Genomic DNA, 20975 nt, shown 5'->3' with positions numbered 1-20975 from the left:
ATATACAGAGAAAATAGAGAATATACGTAAACAGACACAAAAGACAAAAAATCTAAAAAATATATATTATATGACTGAAATCAACAAGAGACCCGAGGGTGTGGATCACGACCGTGGCCATAAATAGGGTTAAAGATTCTAACAACATAACTGCAACCCGTAGAGGCGAAAATGACACGAGAAGCTCACCTTGAGAAATGACTGACAGCCGCTAGTGCCATGCAAGAAGGACCCCAAGGCTACAGTGCTGTCTGCCTCGGCCGCTCAATGCCGCGCCGCGCCAGGACTCCCGTGTAGTAGTGAAGCAGTGTGACTCCCGCGCCACCTCCGGGACCGAACAGCGCCGCCCGCACTCCAGCACAGACGAATGTTTGCAGTGCTGCACTTAAAGCCATGAATGTTGGAGAATTGCGTCCAAGATTTAGCATTAGGCATCGTTGATTAAAGATTGACCGATTGTCTTATTAGAAGTCGGCGCCGTAATATCAGATTCATATGGCACCGTGAAAGTGAGGATGAGCGGGCGGGCGCCGTGCAGGCGTGTGCCGCGGGTGGGCGTCAGTCAGCGTGCTGAGTTGCACTAACTTATATCATCACAAGATCACGATCCTACGAACTATAGTTCCCATTGATGTATTTCACTCCCTCAAAAGCTGAAGAATTACGGTCTGACAAAGATATGCTTGCAAAACGTGGGCAGCTGTCGTCCCTTGGGTTATCCAGCAGCTGCACACTACGGAACAAATCCAGGCAGAGTGAAGTCTTGAATGTCATCCTGTGTCCAGAATCATAAGAAAATTTCAGAAATGAATGATGCAGTGAGTGTAGCGCACAGTGGGGGCCTGAGGGTGCGTGGCCCCGTCCATGTGTTTGTCATTTACGAGTGTGAAAGTCCCGGCAGGATTATAAAAATATAAAATTAAAGTAACGTCCTATATACAGCTATGTACACCCTCCAGACCCTTGTACTTCACCGGCAGATACCACAAGAGCGCCGTGAGCCCGCCGACCACGCATGGAGGGCACGTGGGTGCCCACTGGTGCCTCCATGCTGCACAACCTTTAAAAAAGTGATCCAGACCTAGTCTCGCTTGCCAGCGCCAGGTCTATTTCTGGAACCAACAACGGAGCAGAGCGACAACGCACTGCGGGTTCCAAATGCCACGGGTGGGCGGCAGGTCTCGGCTCTGAGGTAAATATCATTGGTTGGTATATTATGTAAACATAAAAAAAGACGTATCACTTACGGCTTGGAGCACCAATCGTATTTAATGCCCTCATGTTACACTGGAGATCATCATAAACCTCTACACCAAACTGAATGATTTTTTTTTGTATGTGAATGCTAACAAGTTTTCTTGTAAACAAAGAACAGCATCAACACCTAGAACTCAACAGCTAAACATTCACGCTGTAGTCTACGTACTAAACGTAAAAATCATTGGTTTAGCAACATCTTAACATCTATATTGCAACATTCATTAATCAACTGTGCACTGCAAACGGCTCACTGAAACAGCTGTTGCCTCACTCCTCTCCTGCTGCACCAAGCTGCTGTCCACAGTCTCATCTCGCCACTGATAAAGCACAATGCTAACACTTAACATAATAGACTCCTAAGCTAAACTTTTCCTATAGTTTTACATATAACTTATTAAACTTATAATGCCTTGCATGTTTCTGTTGAAAAAGCACGAAGATATGTTTATGTCCCGAGCCGGCGAGGAACGCGTGTTTAGTTATATGTATGTGGCAGGACTGACCAAAGTGCATGTGGCCTCCTTGCGTGAGTGCGGCCTCTCAGGGGCCGTTTGCTTCCTGGCCAGGGGCATACAGTCTGCCCAGCATCAAGTCACTAGCGGAGGGAGCAGCGGCCACCAGCGTGACGCTTGTAAAGGCAGAAGCAGAGGCCTAACCAACAAAAGCCATTGCTGTTATGGGTGAGGAAACTGGTAGCAAGTTAGGACAGCTGTTCCTCTACGTTTGACTCATGAGGAGGACGTTTGTGAAGTTGGAGTTATTGAACTTGAAATGCCTTTTGTCATAGAATTTGAGGAGAGCAGGGCTGTAGGGGTGGTTGTCCTTGAGGTGCATGTAGTGGCACTCCGGCTCTCCCGTGGTGTGGCCGCACTCCTCGCACACGTACACTTTCGAGCGACGCTCCTTGTAGGCGTAGCTGTGCTGGACGCCATGCACTTTGAGGCAATGCGACTCGAGGGAGCAGCGCTGCGTGAAGGACTTCTCGCACAGATTACATTTGTATGGACGCACACCTACAGAAAAAAAAAAAAACATGAGCGTTAGTGTGGTACGAAAATCATTCATCATAAGACAAATAAATTATAAATGGCAATGTATTTAAATTTCACTCTTACATCAAGCGAAGTTAAGGTTAAATAGAAAAGGTATGACAAATTTCTCAATAATCGCTTTGCAATGTGCCATTTCACAACGTGAGTAGGATCAGAGCGTTACCTGTGTGGGTGCGGGTGTGGCGCTTAAGGTCAAAGGTGTCATTGAAGCCTTTGCCGCAGAAAGTGCACAGGTAACGCTTGACGTCCGAGTGGCACTTCATATGGCGGTTGAGGAGTCGCTGCAGGCTGAACGTCTTGGAACACACGCGACACACGAACTTGCTGCTGGTGTCGTCATCCATCACAACTGCTGGAGGGAACGAGTGGTCACTTTTGATTCAGAATATTGAAATAAAGGGCAATGGGAACAATGAGAAAGTAAAACTGGAATAACGTTGGACTGACTTAACTATTTCAATTATCAATGAAAATACCATTGTGGATGATGAAGTAATTACCTGGCTGTGGCTGCTGCATCTTCTCTGAGGCCTCGGGGCGTGTCGCGTCAGTGGGGGGAGCCAGGGGGTTCTTGATGCCGTGGCCTCCGTTGACGAACTCAAGCGGTGTGTCTTCTGGGAGGCCAAGCCTCTGCTGCAAGATGGACACCCTCACTTGTAGTGGCACTTCTCGCTGTGCGACAGACAGACGACAACGTTATATTCTAGTTTTGACTTTATTGACTGCTGGTAACTGAAGTGAAAAAACAACTCAACTGAAGGACTAAATCAAATAAAAAATTTAACTTCATCCTTTGCGCCAAAACACTGATATCAGGAATCAAAGTCCAAATCTATATATTTTAGGATTAGAAGAGAACGATGAGAGGAAAGATGAAAACAAGATGAACCAGTGACTCAGCATACCTGGAGGTCGTGAAGAGGCGGGGAGGAGGCGTCCAGAAGGGAGGTGCTGCCTGGGGAGGGGCGGCTTGGGTAAGACGTCTGCATGTACTGTGGGGACATGGGAGAGCGATCCGACCATCCGCTCTGGAGATCCGTTGAAGACACCAGAGGAACCTGAGGAAAGAAAACGAAGTGTCAGAAGACTGTTCTTTCCGTCTTCATTACCAGGATTAGCATGTTGACGTTACCAAAATAATAGTTCACTACACTACTGAGAATTGGGGGAGAAATGGTTATGTTCTCTTACCTGTGTCTGTGATGGAGGCTCGAAGGTCTGCGCCTCGGGTGGAGATCTAAGGATGGTGGTACTGCAGGTGAGGGGCGATGGGGCGCAGCTCAAGGGAGGAGAGACTGGGAGAGGCGAAGGTGACGGAGGAGCCACTGTGTACTGCGACTGAGGTGCTTGTGACTGGATCTGTTGTGGCTGTAGAAGTGTCTGTTGATGCTGCTGCTGCTGCTGCTGTTGCTGTTGCTGCTGTTGTTGATGCTGCTGTTGTTGTTGTTGTTGCTGCTGGTGATGTGAGTGTAGATGATGTTGGTGTTGTAAGTGAATGTGTCTTTCCCTGAAGTGTGCCGGAGCTGGGAATGCCTGAGAAGTGTCACTGGCAGAGGTGGGGATGCTGCGGCAGTGCTCGGGGAGGGAGTACACGTGGGGCTCGACGGGCAAGGGGATCGGTGGGGGCAGGGAAGTGCTCTCCACGCTCGGGAGACCTCCACTAGGGGCTTGTCCTCCTCCTCCCCCTCCGTCAGCACCACCCAGACCGCCTTTGTCTCCACCAATGCCCAGCGAACCGAAGAAGGAGAGGGAAGTCTGGGAAGCGTCCACGTAGCCGCCGCTAGAGCCACTGCCATGCTGACTCGGAGGAGCACCGCTGCCGTTACCTTGGCCGCCCCCGTCCTCGGCGCTGGTGGCCTGTGTGAGGTGCATGGAAGCCATCACCGGCGGGAGGGACTGAGGGGACACGCTGCGGGGGGAGCGGGCGCGTCGGGTGGTCAGGTCGTAGGGTAGGACGGGGCTCTCATGGTACCGGAACGGACGGTGGTCATAGTCCATGGGGGAGGGAGCCCGCTGGTGGCGCCTCACGTCAGAGAAGGGTGGAAGTCGCGGCGAGGCGGCGCGGCGGGGCACGTGGCAGTCAAGCGGCACATCTTGAGGAGGCAGAAGAGCGTCGGCTGGGGCAGTGCCGGCGAGCGGGAGCGGAGGAGCAACGCAGCTCTTGGCAGCATGCGGCTGATGGGCGGTAGGGCACGTCGTGGGCGGTCCACTGGAGCGTCCAGGGAACAAGGGCTGCGGGCGCGGGCGTCATCCCGCCTGTAGCTGCTGTCATCATCTGTTCAGAAATATTCATTAGTCACTCTTCATCACTGTAATGAGGGAAAGAAATCCTGCCCTTTCAGCGCAATATGATAGCAATATTTACATATCAGTACTTATTAATCACCTAATACTTGTAAGGATGAGTTCCTTGCCCATACACATAACTTAAGTGTATTAGTAGAAAAGAGAGAAAGCGAGTGTGCAACATGCAAATTAACAACTGGCGTGACAACTGACTTCATGATTGTACCTACACGTTCCTACAACGTTGAAGCAGCTTCCCTACACTCGCCCTAGCATTTGTTTTCATCTTATCGGGTGTGTTCGAAAACGTCCATTCCCGTCTCTCCTCAACCTCACTTTCTCGGGTGGGTGGCGAGGGAGGAAGGGAAGAGGGTAGGGCAAATAATGCAGGTGCGGTTCGCTCCCCAGGGAAGGCAAGAAGAAGCGGCAGCTTTTACAACCTGAGGACGGCCAGATGGGGCGACCATACCGTGGGGATTTAAGCGAGGTAGCGAGTCCCTGGGGAGCTTAACATATGCCACCTCAGGACAGTCAGTGGAGCTCAAGTAAAATTAAGGAAAAGAGGAAGGCGGGTCACCTCCTTCATCACAGCCTGGCTCCCTTGAGACGCCAGGTGTGCAGAATCGACCGACTAACACAAAAGTGCCGCACACCAGAGTACCCTCTTGGGGGCACAACGGACGACATAGGAGTGGCCATTCTTTTGAAACTTCTCGTCCAGAATCACTGACCCCATTAATGTGTCAAACCAAAAGCCCACGCAGATGTAACTAATGAATCCCTCCCTTCATACGTCGGTACTGTATGAGTGATGCATAAATAATAGGAATTCTGCACTAAGAGTGGAGCTGTGTATGCATGTGCAGAGGCCATGCAGCATACACGGGCGCGGACGAGGAGGGAAGGACAGTATACATAGCGTGTGGGATGTGGGGAGGGAGGAGGAGGAAGAGGTGGGGAGAGGGGAACTTCCGCTAGCCACTTCCGCGTTCATAAGTGTACAGGTACAGGAAGTAACACGGGACGCCGTAACAATGACTTAGCGGCCTTTTATTATGTTTCTATCTGTAAGGTCTCAACAAAGCTCGGTAGCCCGTGCATCTACACCAGCAGCGCGAGCGAAACTTTGTGGCTCGAGAGTAACGGGACTGGGCGACGTGTTGACGGTGATGGTGAAGGACTGTGCTGGAGAGAGAGAGAGAGAGAGAGAGAGAGAGAGAGAGAGAGAGAGAGAGAGAGAGAGAGAGAGAGAGAGAGAGAGAGAGAGAGAGAGACTAGGAAGCAGCAATAGGGTGGCCAAGGTTGAGTTGTTGACGCGGCTGGGACGAAGATAGCGACGGGGAAGGAGAAAAGCGAGGCCAGAGTAACCACCAGGTGGCACCCGCAACACGCTCAGCACCCAAACACAGCCACGGATAGACTTGCGTGTTGCCGGAGCTTTAAAATGCCGCAATGTGGCGTAAATAAATGCTGAAGTTGGTGAGGCATTGGGATTCGGAGAGTCAGATCCTGGACGAACCGGCAACACTTTGAAATACTCGTATATAAATATACTGTGATGTGCAATACATCTTCTGCCATATTGATTATGTAAAGGGTGACGTGTGTGTGTGTGTGTGTGTGTGTGTGTGTGTGTGTGTGTGTGTGTGTGTGTAATTCACTACGGTCGTCTGCTGGTCACCCAGCCAGTCTTTCTCATTACGGAGGGAGCTCAGAGCTCATAGACCGATCTTCGGGGAAGACTGAGACCACAACACACACTCCACACACCGGGAAAGCGAGGCCACAACCCCTCGAGTTACATCCCGTACCTATTTACTGCTAGGTGAACAGGGGCCACACATTAAGAGGCTTGCCCATTTGCCTCGCCGCTTTCAGGGACTCGAACCCGGACCCTCTCGATTGTGAGTCGAACGTGCTAACCACTACACTACGCGTTGTGTGTGTGTGTGGTGGTAGGTATCCATTTAGCGTGTCGTATTTGACAAGCTCAGGGTCATCATGCACCTCTGAAAATGTGAAGCTTTTGCATAACAGAGAAAAGAAAAGGCTGCGAGTGGCTGGCTGGTTGTCTGTCTGTTGCTGCCCTGCCTGTGGTATTCTGAAGCACTATAGGGAATACAGGTACTCTATATTGATAGTAGCTGTGCCTCCCTGTAAGACTGAGGGGGAAGGTGGGCGTGTGGATGCTAAGGAGTCTGCGTCTGTGAGTGGTGGTGAGATAATAATAATAGAAGTTGTTTGTCGTCTGACGGTGCTAAGAAGAAATCCTTAGTTCTTTGGTACTTCACCCAGCCAGATTCAGCTTCCCTCTCAGATGTTTTTTTTTTTTCACTCATCAATAAATTGCCTTTCCTGGCGAGGGTATAATTCACACCAAAGTGTCGTGCTTTCAAGTTTAACCACGGCTGTGCACTAAACAATACGACAGGTGAAGTGGACATACAAATACCCGCAGCTTGTCAAGGTTATGCCGCGCGGCCTTGAACCTCAGGCAGTGTGACCCGCGGATGCCACATGCCATCACTATGCTTGTCTCTACTGCGTTGCTAAGGATCTCTCCAGGTGATAAATATGCTACTTTGCAATTCTCCATAAATTAACAAAAGAATATTCCTGCCATTGACTGTACAAGGTGAGATAAGGAAACATAATCTAGTGAACTGACGTGGGTAAAACTTGGGCACTTGACTTCAAAGGGTTCGCATGAAGAGCTTGGCAGATAAACAAGGAATTTGAAAAGCAGACAGACAAAGAGAGCTATTTTCAGACAGGGACCGGCTGGGCAATGGATTTTTTCGTTGCAACAGTAAGATCGTATGGAAATTTCAGAGTAGGGGAGAGAGAGAGCATGATGAGGGAAAGAGGGGAGAGGAAGATAATCTAGTGAGAAGACGAGAAAGGACGTTGTTACGGTACCTTAGCTTCTCAATCAATCCGAACAAACTCAGCCATGAGAATAAACGAGACATGCATAAATGAATTAATGAAGGCTACTCGAGGCAGGAAGCAGTCAGGACGTGGAGTGACAACTAAAAAAAAAAAAAAAAAAAAAAAAAAAAAAAAGGCTTAGGTTATGAGATTTCTTAGAGACTTAGACCTTGTGTTCCTAATGCAGCAGCAACAAGGAGGAACTATAACTATAGATAACCACTGCTTTCGTCCCTGCCTAGCTGAACGCCGCATACGCACATAAATCACAGGCTAATGACGATGGTAAGAGGTGGTTAAGAAAAATCTGAGCAGGCGTTAAGTTGGTGGTGCACGCAAGACAGCAACGGGGTGTGGGTGGCAGAGTGTTGAGCGACTTTTTACTTTCCATCTTACTCAGTGTTTCCTCAGTGACTGCTGTTATGAAAGGCACCGACGAAAACTCTAAATAACGAAGGATAATATTTGAATTTTCTAAGTCTCACAGATAACACATGGAAACAGATTACGCAAAAAAGAAAAAAAAAAAAAAATGTACTCTTGAAGAATAGATAATTCAGTTTCCTGGTGACAATGAATAGTAAATATTACATCAGCCGCTCTTATCATGACGTGTCGATTATCCAGAGTGTGCACATGTTAACAACCTCGCAAAGGTGACCCTGGGCAGGTTCAGGCAACAGTCGACCCGGTGGCCCACTGGTTCCGGCAGAGAGGCTGTTGGTTATAGGTGGAGGGAAAACACATCGACGAGGAGGCACTTTTCGTCAGCGAGGCGAGCAGGGCTATCATAAAGTTACTATTAAGTGGCTGGCCAAACAACACCACGTTTCAAGGACTCGAGAATTTTCTTTTCATATCCTTCACACTTATACTTTGATTTGACAAGACTGTAATGAACGGCCAGGGCCTCAGCTTTCCCGTGCAGGCGGCGGTGATGAGCAGCTCTGGACCGACTGTTGCGGTTACGTGCAGTCATCACCTGGCGCCCACCTGCTCTCCTGCATCGCACTTACACTTTTTATTCCTGGTGTTTTCTGGCGGACAGAGGAAGCGGGAGGAAGCTAGTGAGTTGTTAGTGGTCAGGGAGGTCAGAGGCTCTCATCCTCAAAAACATCCTGCCACGAGCGCTCCTCCTCCTCCTTCCTTTCCTTCCCTTCCCTTCTCCCCTCTCCCTCCCTCAGCCCGTCTGATCTAAACAAACCAGCAGACTGGTCGCTGGAAACACTGTTGCTGCTGGAAACTGTGGGGAATCACAAGAACACTGACTTCGTCCAGAGACGCCCGAGGCTGCCCGTGAAGGTCACCTTGGGAACACCTGAACGAAGCTTTGTGCTGCGTCCGCCTCCCCGTCCCGGCAGCAGCGCGCCGGTGTTGCTCACTCGAGACCCGCTTTATATTTTGAAAACCGAATGACCACTTTTCTTCAGGTTCTCTTTGTGCTTTTGGGCCTTGCGAGTAAGGGTGAAATTAACAGATACGTTACCATGTGCAACCAAATTCCACTTGTAAATAAAAACTGGTGATGAGACGAGCGTGTCAGGAAACTCTTCTTTTCCCTCACTGTCTGAATATTTCTGAGACAACATGCAAATCTAAAGGTTATGTTCAAATTCTTCGTTCATTACCTGATGGCAGGATTAATCATGAACCGAGAACCGCGAAAAGTCGTAAATGACAAAGGAATCTGTTAACTATGTGAATAGTTCTGAGCCTCACATGAAACTCCAGCTCTCAGTTCCAGATCTTGTGTTCATCGTCCCGTTTTGCTGCGTAGTCATGCATGTATTTTTCCGTAGCTGCACCTGTTGTTCCCCGAAGCTACCGGTATACAGAGGGAAGTCGCGAGGACTTGCGGTCTGCAGCTAGAGAGTCTTATTGAACCCTCCTCCGCCCCCACGACTTGGGATCGAGTGTGTTTGAGAATACATAAATAATGCCACGTACATACAACAACATTCTTCATCCTCCAAGAGCGGCGAGATGATCAGAGGAACGTTATGTCAGTGTTAAGTCAGTTGTATTCTTTCCCTGGCTGGAATTGTCAGCCGGCTTCTGTGTACTTTTAAAGATTAATGTAACACTGACTTAAAGGGAAGGTCCATAAAGCAACGTCCGGAAGGAAGAAGACCAGTGGGTGACCTCGAGGATCCTTCCCTCGCGGTGGTCAGAGCAGCACCCTTGCCCGAGGCTGCAACGTAATGAGAGGGACACCAACCGGAAACTATGAGGGCCCGCGGCCTCTGCCAAGGCAGGTGTAGCATCTTGACCTCAGCGAACTGATGCAAATGATTAATTTGACTCGATATCGGCTATCTGGCTTGGCGCCATCTATCTGTAGCACTAGTGCGTCTCAAGTTAATTCTTGTCATATATACTATTGTTAAATTCCAAAGATAGCCGCTGTGTGAGTATACAGGCTTTGTCAGGAGCAGGTTACTTTTATGTTAAACAATAGTACAAGAATTATGAATTTGCCTAAATAACGAACACGTTTACAAGATGCACGCACGAGTGGTGGTGGCCTGGGCGATGCTGGACGGCGTGGCGCGACCGTCCCTCAGTGAGGGCAGTTCTCATCTTGTGCGTGATCTAATCAGTGAGGCGCGGCAGCCTTGACCCGCGCGCAGGGCAGGTGAGGGCGGGGCCGGATTGCTCCCTTCGCCTTATTCGCACACACCAGTTTTTCTTTCCCATTCATAAACAATATAATATAAATTAGAAGCAAGTAAGTCTGCAATGCACTAATACTCTTGATAAACTGGATAAGATAAGAAGAACAAACAGGAGCCAGGAGTTCAGCGTCCCTTGAAGGTTGTCAGTGAGGCGCCATTCTTATCATCTTTCTTGTCTGCCACCACCGCCATCACCACCACGTGATGCAACAACAGCTCAAACACCAGCAACACCAACCGAACCAAGTTTTCCTGGAGTGTTGTGGTGGCGTGTAAATGTCAAAAAGCAAATCATAAAACGGCAGTTCACATCCCATTGAAAGTGGATGTTTTGTCTCCATGCCGTTGGTGCTGCGTTATGCACGGCGTCAGACCAAGGGCACAGCGGACAAACTTCCGCTCTTTCATACAGTAAGCCAGAGTCGCTGACACCACACTCCCGGAGCTTCATTATCGAACGGTTCCAGACACGCGCAGCTGGTAGCGGAGAGGCTGCTGGCCTGCTTTATCGTACCAAGTGAGGCTGGTTTTACTATAGGCTGCAAGGGGTTCGCGGAGGGTGAGGGCGGAGTTGTGTCTCAGTGTTTCAGGCAGGTTGAGTGTTTGTTCCGCTGAGAGAAACCAGCTCGCCTTTCTGGGCGGGCGAGAGGGCAGGCGGGGTCACGGAATAGTTCAGTTGCTCCTGCTGGTTCCTGGACTGGGTTGAGACAGTTGCCAAAGGAGGAACTGAGTTGAATTCCGTATGGATACACAAGACAATTAAAACAATACGATGATTACAAAGACGAACGACAATAACTTACAGAAATGACAAAAAAATGGGGAAACGTGTGTACATCACGGAATATGAGCAGCTTGGGGAAGACCGAGTCGGGTCAGTGGTGTGTGGCGGGTGTGGGTGGGAGGTTACTGCGCCCCCAGACTCCCTACCCCCTCACCCTCCACGGGGACCAGACTCCCTCCCCACAAACCAGTTACCCGTGGCACGCTGCCCACACCCGCCTCTGCCCCGTTGTCTTGCTCCAGATTCGTATACATGAACATAATGCTGGGTATACAAATATTTCCTTCAGTACTCGCTCTCTCTAAACTATACCTGAAGAAAATAGAAGGATAAAAGTATACTGGCGATGATAGAATGTGTGATGTGTGAGTGTTCATCTAGCCAGGCGCTTGGTGATTTGCAGGCACCACGCTCCGGCTGGCCTTGGCAGTGAAAATGACGCAGTTGTCCACTGAGTCCTCCCCTCAACACACAGGTTTTGTATCTCTCTCGACCTTCCCTCTCGGACACATGAGCGGAGAGTCACGCAGCGCACTGTTCAACACTTCCTCGTGCGACTGCGACACACGGAGGAGCACACAGAGGGTCATAGTGAGTAGATTGAAAAGTTCATTCGACTGTTTCAATACAAAAGGCTGAGAATAAAAAAAGAAAAAGAAAGAAAAGACGCGACTATGAAAGGAATGCTTGTCGCGAGAAATCATGCAAGGAGAAACACAGGCTACGTTGATCTTTTTTTTCATTGTGGGGATATGAACGAAAAAAAAAAAAAAAAAAACAGTAATCACCTGTGGGCCAGAATCGTGTAAGCCGCCGTGCCTAGCGACTGCGAGACTCGGGTAATACTGGATTGACTTGATGCAGGCAAATATTAGAATAAGTGAAAACATTCACCACGTCTGAGCCTCGGCATAAAAGAACAGTGATGCTGCGTTCCCACTGCCTGCCTGGCGTGAACCGCACCTCTGCTGTTCCCTCACCCACATCCCATATCTTCCCAGCCCAGAGGACTGCCCCTAAACATCCAGTCCTGTACTCACAAACACCCTTGTACAATGCTCACGGTCGCTTCAAGACATCGTTTTATTTCTTTCAGGCGATAACAGGCTGTGTACTGCTGTGTCAAAGAGGCGACTGGCAGGAGGGAACAAGCTGAGGCGTTGGGGCGTTCCAGTCCGTTCCACATGACGGGTTTTGGAAGTCTGGAAGGTCTCTACCCTCCAGCACCAGCAGTTGCCTCTTCATGAGTCGCTGTGCATATCTTGAAGGTTGTCCCTTGGCAGCGGGGCTGTGTTTGAGGTGCGAGGAGCGTTTTGCGGCTTGGCTAAAGCGATTACTGGGAAGGGAAGTCATCACGTCAAATTCATGTCAGGAAATATGCTTATATAGAACGACACGCTCGGTTTCCAGTGAGGGTTGCTGGTACAGTGCTTTCCACACTCTGAGTAAATGTTTTCATAAGACGCATCAGTCGAATTAGCGGCCTCAGCATTAGAAAAAGATAAATACTGCCACGTACTGCCTGACATCCACCGTTCCGTTCTAGATAGGGAATTAAGATAGAACACTTTATTGTAAGATAGCTTAAAAAATCAATTCTTCCATCAACAAAATTCGTGCTTCTCCAAACACAACGGGAATCAACACAGAAGAAAAATTAACAACACATTACCGTACAGGGACGGAACCATAGAATTAATACACCCTCGGAACAAACCTCGCGCTCCTAACACGTCCTCCACAACAATAATGATCTGCTCGCAAAAAAGACAAGCGGGACGGCCACGAGACTTTCCCTGTCCACCTGCCGCGAGCTGCCGGCGCTGACATTGAACGTGTTCGTTGCACTTTGACTCTAAGGCAGTTTATAGTCAGGGCAGAGTCGACCTGTCGCTGTGGGGCATCGGGCCGTTAACAGGAGCCTTAGGCGAACTGTCTGCTTGTGGAGATTGACCAGTATATTTCATGCATACTGGATACTTTATCTCTGCATTATTGCCACTAATCGATGCATAATTATTGTTAGCTATTCATTGCTACCATTTTACACAGACGGTTCTCTGAGAAAAAGCGAGCGCTACAAAGTCTTTGGAGAGATTGTCAAGAAGGGAACACTTTAGTGCTGGTGTTATTGACAAGTCAAAGATGGTGACGTCATTGCCAAGGTGGGGAGGATACTCGGGCTGGAGGGGGACAATGGTGGATGGTGAACAATACTGATGAGGCGGCACCTCCTGTCACAAAAGAACGATGCTGACGGAGACAAGAAAGGCGGGGAAGTTTTAAGATTGATAGAAAACCGTTACCAATGGCTGTGGAGGACACGAAAGCTATCTGGAATCATCAGGCTTCGTCCCTCACAGCGCAACACGAAGCATTCCTGGTCGGGAGACGCGCGTGTGTAATCAGACAAACACCTGAGAGCAATGGGCGTGCGGGTTGCAACAGGTCCGCGGCGCGAGGAAGGTGCCGCACATCAACCTCACATCGGGGCGGAGGGAGGGAGGGGGACGGGCGCCACTGAAGGCCAGGGCGCAACGCACTTACAGCCTCGGCAAGAGTGAACCAGAGTAACCTACCACACCTAATAATGTGCTACTTGGAGATCCGCCTTTGCACGGCTGTGAGGGTCGGTGATGCTGCTGGCTCGAGTCCCAAGCGCGCAAGGCTTAAGCACTCACACATCCATCACCAGAACCTTGGGACGAGCACGGCAACAGATGGGATGGAGCGAGGCCCATTTGGTGTTAGCCTTGCCTTGAATGTTGAAATGGTCCGACAGGCCGCCTGCTGACGCTCCTCCGCCAGTCCTTTGTTTTGGCATGCGGCGCCGCCCACACCTCACGAGCCCTACATGGCCCACAACATTAACTTGAGGCGCCATGCACACGAACATAGTATTGTGTGCTTAAGTATGCGTATAGGAATTTTTTTTTTTCATTCCTGGCTCTTAATTAGTATGTGAACTGTATGAGTGTGTCATGGTGACCATTGTGAAAACAACAATGGCTCCTTAAAGGGTGGGTGAGGGGGAGAGAGAGGCAAGGGAAGAGTGGTTGTGCTCACGTCTCTCGCCGGCCTCCTATTCTTCCTTCGCCCTTGAGTGCGCTTCAAACAGTCGAATTCGCGGCGTGGGTGAAGCAAGTCTCGGAAGGTGGAGCGTCAACACCGTCAGATGGATAATAGGAGAGCCCACATTATGTTCCACCTGCCACCACTATCCTTTACCGCCACCCCCTCACCCCTCTCCTCCCGCCTAGCGTTCATTCACCGTTACTCACAGCCTTGAAGAACAGCGTTGCCAAGTTTTCCCGCATCTACCCTTTACCCGCTGCCTCCTCTCCGATCTCTGGCCGCAGTTCTGAGTGGATGTCGATGTTAACATTCACACAAATGGCCTACACGTTATTTACTGCGTGGGCGTGTAAATGAGAACTATTTGGAGAGAAGACAGGTGAGGCTGTGGCGTAGGCGTGGGCTCGGCAGCTCACCGGCGCAGCGCCAAGGACAACTCTCGCCCCCGGTCATGCTGCCTTACGGTTCTGTCACGTTTCTCTACTCTTACTTGTCTCGCACCCCGCCGAAAGTGACCCCAAAGCATACTGAAGGAAAGTCCTCATAGTTTCCTCTAGTTCTTCATTCACAGATCATCGTGAAGGGAGTTATAGTGTTCCTGTCAGGCTTGTGAGGGTGGCTTGGCCTGCACCAGCCTCGCATCTCTCATCAGTATTCCAGGCGCGAAGAATCCACAGGCCACCACGCTTCATTCTCGCGGGGTCGGTCTACTTGCTTCGATTTAACCCTATAATTTTGTTATTGCGATAAAGCCACAACACTTATGCCGTGGGACTGAGTAGGAACAAAGGCCTGGGCACGGCAACAACGGAACACACCAGCCAGGGGATGAGAGAACGGGTAGTGATGAAGAACAGAAGGGTTGTGGGTTAGTAAGGAGGGACAGTAAGCGAACCGTTCCTCGGCGCCGCTGCCCAAAGCATACGTAATGAGCGAGGTCCACAATGATCTGTTAGCATCCACGATTGCTTCTCCGCACCATAGATGGGGTGGGAAAGAATTAGAAACTCGCACTGACAGACAGACAACTTTTATCGGCCCGTCCAAGCAAAGGTAAAGGCACGAAGGGTTGAGGGGATAGTGGGTGAGGGAGGGTGTGGAAGCCTGACCTGCCCAAAGCCCCTCTACCTTCCTCCTCCTCCTCCTCCTCCTCTCACCTCCAGCCAAAACACGCCCGTAAAAAATGCTAACCGCTCTACAAAATATCCATTTTCAACGACTCTTCCAGGTGATCAAACGGGTTCCCGAGAAGAAGGAAGGAAGGTGAGTGTGTGAGGGTGTGCGTGTATGTGTATATGTATGTGAGTGGGTGCGTGAGTGCGTGTGTACTAAGAAGTCAAAAGTCACTCGAGCGTAAGTTTATACGATAGAAGCGTGAAGGAAAGAGGGAAGATAGAAGTACAGTACGAAAGAAGAAGAGGAGAAGGAGAACCAAGACGAGGAACACGAAAAGCCTGTATGACCTGGAAGGCGATAAAGGGAAAGAATACAAGAAAAGGATACAAGTGAAAAGAGACTGAGGCACAAAAAACGCAGAGAAAGAGAGATGAAGAGGTGAGGTGAGGTAAGATAGAGTAAGGTAAGGTTAGGTGTGCGGAAAGAGGGAAGGAGGGAGAATGGGAGGGACATAAGGACAGCGTAGTGAGAAAGGAGTAAACTGGGGAAGGAAAAGGTGGGAGGGTTAAGTTTATGTGGGAGTACGTAGGGAATTAGGGAGGTTGGGAAAAGGAAGGAGAGTTCTTTGAAGGAGGACGGGACGAAAGGAAAGGGAATGGGGGGAGGGGAGGAAGGTAAAAGAGGGGGAATGTAAGACCACAGGTGAGGTGATACTGTCTGTAGGGTTACGACGAGAGAGAGAGAGAGAGAGAGAGAGAGAGAGAGAGAGAGAGAGAGAGAGAGAGAGAGAGAGAAGAACGGTTTACCGGATATAGAAGTATGTAAAAAAAACATGAAATAATTACATTCAGATAAGGTGTTGACGCAAAGAATGAATCAAGGAGGAGGTAGTGTCGAAGACGAAGACATAGAGAGAGAGAGAGAAGAAAATCAGGAACAAGAGAGGGAGATGGAGGAAGAGGAGGAGGAGAACTATAGCGTATACAAACTTCAAGAGTGTGATATCTTCCTGTTCCTCCTCACCTATCACCTTTTACTTCCTCTTACTGGACCTGCATCACCGCACTGTGGCCTACAAGCACACGGAACACACTGCAGCTCACCGTCGCAATGTAAACACTAAACGCAGCAACATGATACACCCGAACAATATTATATACAATTTCAGTCCACGGTAAGCAAAGTACCTCCTCTAGACTTTCCATTCAGTGAGAGTAGTTTAATCCGGCGCATGAAAGTAAGTCTGCATGTAAAGAGTAAAGAGAGTGAGTAGTAAGCAAGAGTGGTTTAATTTCATCCTATATTCTACCTCGTCGTTTTGCTCATACTGCAGAGTGGCGGTGGCGGCGGTGGTGGTAAAAGGTTGGCATTTAAATGTTGAAACGCGAACCCAGACAGAGGAGGAAAAAGGGATGATAAATATGGCTCTGACCGTGAGATGGGGTACCCTCGTGGGAAGAACACGTGCCCACATGGGGAGGCGGGGAGGAAGACAAGGGGGCAATGGGGCAACGTGTCCGACAGGGAGAGAAGGACACGTGCCCCTTAGGGAGAAGACACGTGACAGGGGAGGAGGACAAGGCTCGTGAAGGGGAGAAAGATATGCGAACGTTTAAAAAGGGAGCAAAAAATCACAATATAAATTTTTCACGGTTTAAGGAAGTCATCTCAATTTAATCTCTGTTCGCGGTTCAGACACAGCGGGTGATTGGGGAGGTATGGAAATGCGGTGGTGAAGAGGATAGCGGAGAGGGAATGAAGGAAGGAAGGCAAAGGGAAGGGAGAGCAAATTACCGTGATCTGCTATTTTAGTTAAGTGTCTCGGAGCTCTGGGCAGGTTTAAAATCGATAGCGAGAACTGAAAAATGACACCGAATTACTGTATTTTCTTCTCATCTGAACAACGTGAGGAACAGCGCAGTGAACGAGGCAGAAACGTATATTAAAAAAAAAAAAAAATGCCCTCGAAAGGAAGTATCGCATAAAATAAATAAATATATAAATAAATAGTAAAGAAAATGAAAAAAATGCATGAGAGAGAGAGAGAGAGAGAGAGAGAGAGAGAGAGAGAAGTCTTACAGGTCCTGTCTGGTGCGTCCTTCTGAAGGACTGTCCCATGCCTCGCTTGCCGTGAAGGAACCAGCAGTCTGTTCATAAATCCAATATTTCATTGGCTAAGACGAGGACGTGTGATAATCGGATGCAAAGAGTGGCGAGGCGCCACCCTGCGTAGGGGACACGGTGGCGTTCTTTACAGTACTCGTATTTGTAATCGTTCAAGCGGCCGCGATTGGGGTTAATGTGTGAGTCAGCTATTATTGATGCAATGTATGTCAAGGGCAAAAAAGTAAGACAAGAAGTGGCAGGTCCAAGACGCCTGTCTAGAAAGTTAGGAACGACCCTGTGCGAAGGCCATGTAACTGTTGAGCTGGGTGCTGCTGTCAGCGTCTGCCTCCTCCATCCACCCACCCACCTCCACTCTTTGCCTCAGCTGGTTCTAACTGTAATACCCCAAAAGACTTGCATGTACTGGTGCCAGCTGTTCAGGGGGAGGATGTACTTATGTGGCACCGTGCTGTAGAGAGTGAAGGTGCCCCCTTATGCAGAGTGGGCCAAGGTGTGGGATGATGCGTGAGCCTTCTGCTTCATTTTGGACATAACTGGTCTTTCTTCCCGCTGGTTTGCTATTGTCTTTTTGGTGCATCAAAGAATTATCCAGTCAGTACCCTGGGTTTTTTGGTCCCCGATTCTGCGCGAAGCTTGAAGAGCGATGCGTGAAGTGGAAGCGGCATGCAAGTGAGGAGCGGTGGCGGGTGTTCGGCCATAGCGACGTGAGGTGTAGTTTTTCTTCTAACCTAGCGAGGCCAAGTAAATCTCCCTCCTACACACTCTCGCTCACCGTCTCCTAATCTTTCCTCCTCACTGCCTCTCTGCGTCTTACAATGCCCGTCATTTCCTCCTTTCCCAGACAAGATGTTTCTTTATCTTACTTCGCTGTGCCACGAGTGAAAAATGTGATAAGGAGGCTTGCAAAGTTACGCATTTTTGTGAGAACTGGACTCGATGGTGACCGAATGAAATTGGAAGTGAGTATGAGTGAAATGACACGCAAACATCGGCCCCGTCATAACCTTGCTCTAGTCTTCCCGGGAGAGAGAGAAACAGTATCGTGGAAAGGTGAGGTTGTCCAAGGCTACCAAGAACCACTGTGGGATTGCTTTTGAATTCTTGCTATTGACTTCACCGTTTATTGACTTGTAGCTTCCCGCGGGTTGACTGATCTAATTGAAGGCGCCGCGAGCAAGAGTGCTTTCCGGGAGCGAGGGCGGGAAGCGAGGAGGGGGGTGAAGAGAAGCGCGGATGTGGTCATACTCAAAATTAGGTAGCATATGTTTGTTACATCTTAGTACATAAAGAACAAAACTACCATTTTAACCCCACGGTTTTATTAGATAAGGTGAGGTTGCAGTTAAATATCAAGGATAGATTTTAAGCGGTTCCAACAGTTGTTGTTGTTTTTTTACTTCATATATTGTCTTTTTTTTCCTAATATAATAATTCATCGTTGTTTACACCAACTGTCGTACACATTAATTTTTATCATGTAGTGGATAGTTTCAGTTTTTATCTTTTTTTGCGCGGACAGAGACATATAAGGAAGACCCGTTTGTTCCTCGAGGACGGATGAGAAAGAGGTGATGCAAGAACCAGCTACGAGGAATACAAGGAATGGAAGATAGGGCCACCACTGCGCCCGCCGATACCTTCCCTGCGCATGCAATCGTCTGCGTGTGTTTGTGTGTGTGTGCGCGCGCGCGGAGAAGGAGGTGAAGTAAAGGGTAAGATGACACCATGAAGGGAGAGGAATAAAAGGAGACGAGTGACCTACAGGCTGTGATGGGACTATCGGTATTGTGATGGGGATGATGATATGGTGGTGGAGGTGGTGGTGATGATGGCTTTGGCGGTGTTGGTGGTACTGGAAGAACCTGTTTGCGAGATAACTGGCACTCTTGAAGTCCTTTCCCAAGACTTTCCTTAAGTCCCGTTGGGCGTCCCGCACCCTCAGGGTCATCAAGTCATGTGTGGCGCGAGTCAGACGCACTTCCTTCTCCCTGCTGTCTCCCTCCCGCCGGCGCGCCCTGCCTCTTCCCGCCCAGCCCCTTTCCTCCTTACCTCCCTACCCGGCTGTCACAGGTGTGGGGTCATTACACCTGTGCTGTTACATACTGAGGCAGATAATACTTCTTTACAAGACGCAAACAAAATCCTAAACTGCAGTGACTTATAAGAGAAGCGTGGTACAGTGGTTCTACATGCAGTCAACACGTGCGCTTGGATGAAGTGCATAGGTTAAGAAAATACTGCCCAAACAAGTTTCCCAATATACACCTCTGACACCAGTGAGCTAACTTCATGAGTGTGGCTGAGCCTCCACCTTAAAAACAAACAAAGTCATTCACTCTAAGAAAGTGTAAAGAAAAGATTAATCTTGGATTTCAGTTATACAAGCTTTAAATACAGCCCATGCAAAATGTTCTACGAGAAGCAGAAGGAAATAAAACATGACGTGACAGGAATACACAACGGAAGGGCTTACCTCTGTCTCTGATGGTGAGGGAGAGTGGCTGGTCCGGGGAGTGGTCGTCCAGCAGGCGCGGCGGCGAGTAGCGCGGGGGGCGGCGGCTAGGACTGCTGGCGCGATCCAAGCTTCGCTCGCAGAGACGTAAATCCAAACTCTCCGGGTCAAGCGGGTCCTCCCGGGTCACCTCCAGCCGACTGTCCCGTGACAGGTCGAGGCGGCTGTCCCTGGGCAGGCTGAGGCGGCTGCTTAGGGAGCGGTTGAGGTGGTTGTCTCTTGACAGATTTAGCCGGCTGTCTACTGACAGATCGAGGCGGCTGTCTCTTGTCAGGTTGAGGCGGCTTTCCCTCGACAGGCTGAGGCGACTGTCCCTTGACAGTTCGGGGTGGCTTTCTCTTGACAGATTGAGACTGTCTCTCGACAAGTCGAGACGAGCGAGATCGAGGCGCTCGCTCTTCTCCGGGACTGCTGACTTATCTTTCCTGAGGTCGATGGTGGAGGGAGACGTGTCCATTAGCGTCTCCCTCGGGGAGGAACTGCTACTCCGCAGGTCCAGTGTTGAGGGCGTGCTTGTGAAGGGAGAAGTGTTGAGGTCCGCATGACGACCACGATCATCGTCCAGGGTTACTCCTGCCTTCTGCGCCTCCAGGAGCTTAGCCTGCTGCTGTTGCAGCCGGTCTTTAATTAAGAAAATCTTCGGCATTTTGTAAGTCTTCCGTGCACACCACAAAAACTTTTCAGAAAACTCTCAAGTAGAAACGTTTTTTTTTTTTTATCTCAGTCATTCACTGCATTTCAGTGCTTGATACAAACAGTGTCGTCAAACAAATGTGTCAAGTTCACAGTGCCGTGGGGACGCGCAGTTCTGCGGTGAAGAGCAACTTATAGTCCTGAGGAGCACCTGCACGTAAAGGCACCAACAGCACCAGCGATCAGGACGGAGCGGCTGCACGCGGCCCCACAGACTTGTACGCTACGCAAGTAGTGAGCCACAAGTCTAGTATATAGTGAAAGTGGCTGCCAGCACTTCCACACTCCACCCCGCGCATGCGCATACTGGTCGATTCCACCGTCGCCATCTGATCATCTATATACTATTTTAATTTACTTCTACATTCACGTAACTCGATTACTTCTAAAACGTCAAAAATAAAACACAATTCCATTGTAGATAAAGAGAAATGAACCAAAACAACTTTAACAATCACTGAAAA

General features: G+C 49.4%; 1 protein-coding gene across 1 annotated transcript in view; it reads right to left on the bottom strand.

The window, feature by feature from the left end:
* The window catches only part of LOC123504283 (atrophin-1-like), a 20798-nt gene extending 36 nt beyond the window's left edge, over positions 1-20762 (bottom strand). Inside the window, 7 exon segments of the mRNA XM_045254691.1 lie at positions 1-2273; positions 2476-2661; positions 2813-2984; positions 3218-3370; positions 3504-4435; positions 4438-4587; positions 19780-20762. The exon segment at positions 1-2273 is cut by the window's left edge and continues 36 nt beyond it. Of these exon segments, the coding sequence (XP_045110626.1) occupies positions 1978-2273; positions 2476-2661; positions 2813-2984; positions 3218-3370; positions 3504-4435; positions 4438-4587; positions 19780-20464 (2574 nt within the window). The 5' untranslated portion in view covers positions 20465-20762 and the 3' untranslated portion in view covers positions 1-1977.
* Positions 20763-20975: the final 213 nt, after the last annotated feature.

This window comes from Portunus trituberculatus, chromosome 15 (genome assembly GCF_017591435.1).
Source record: "Portunus trituberculatus isolate SZX2019 chromosome 15, ASM1759143v1, whole genome shotgun sequence".
Taxonomy (NCBI): domain Eukaryota; kingdom Metazoa; phylum Arthropoda; class Malacostraca; order Decapoda; family Portunidae; genus Portunus; species Portunus trituberculatus.
Note: the sequence above shows the minus strand (reverse complement) of the source record. Positions and strands in the feature narration are given on the sequence as shown.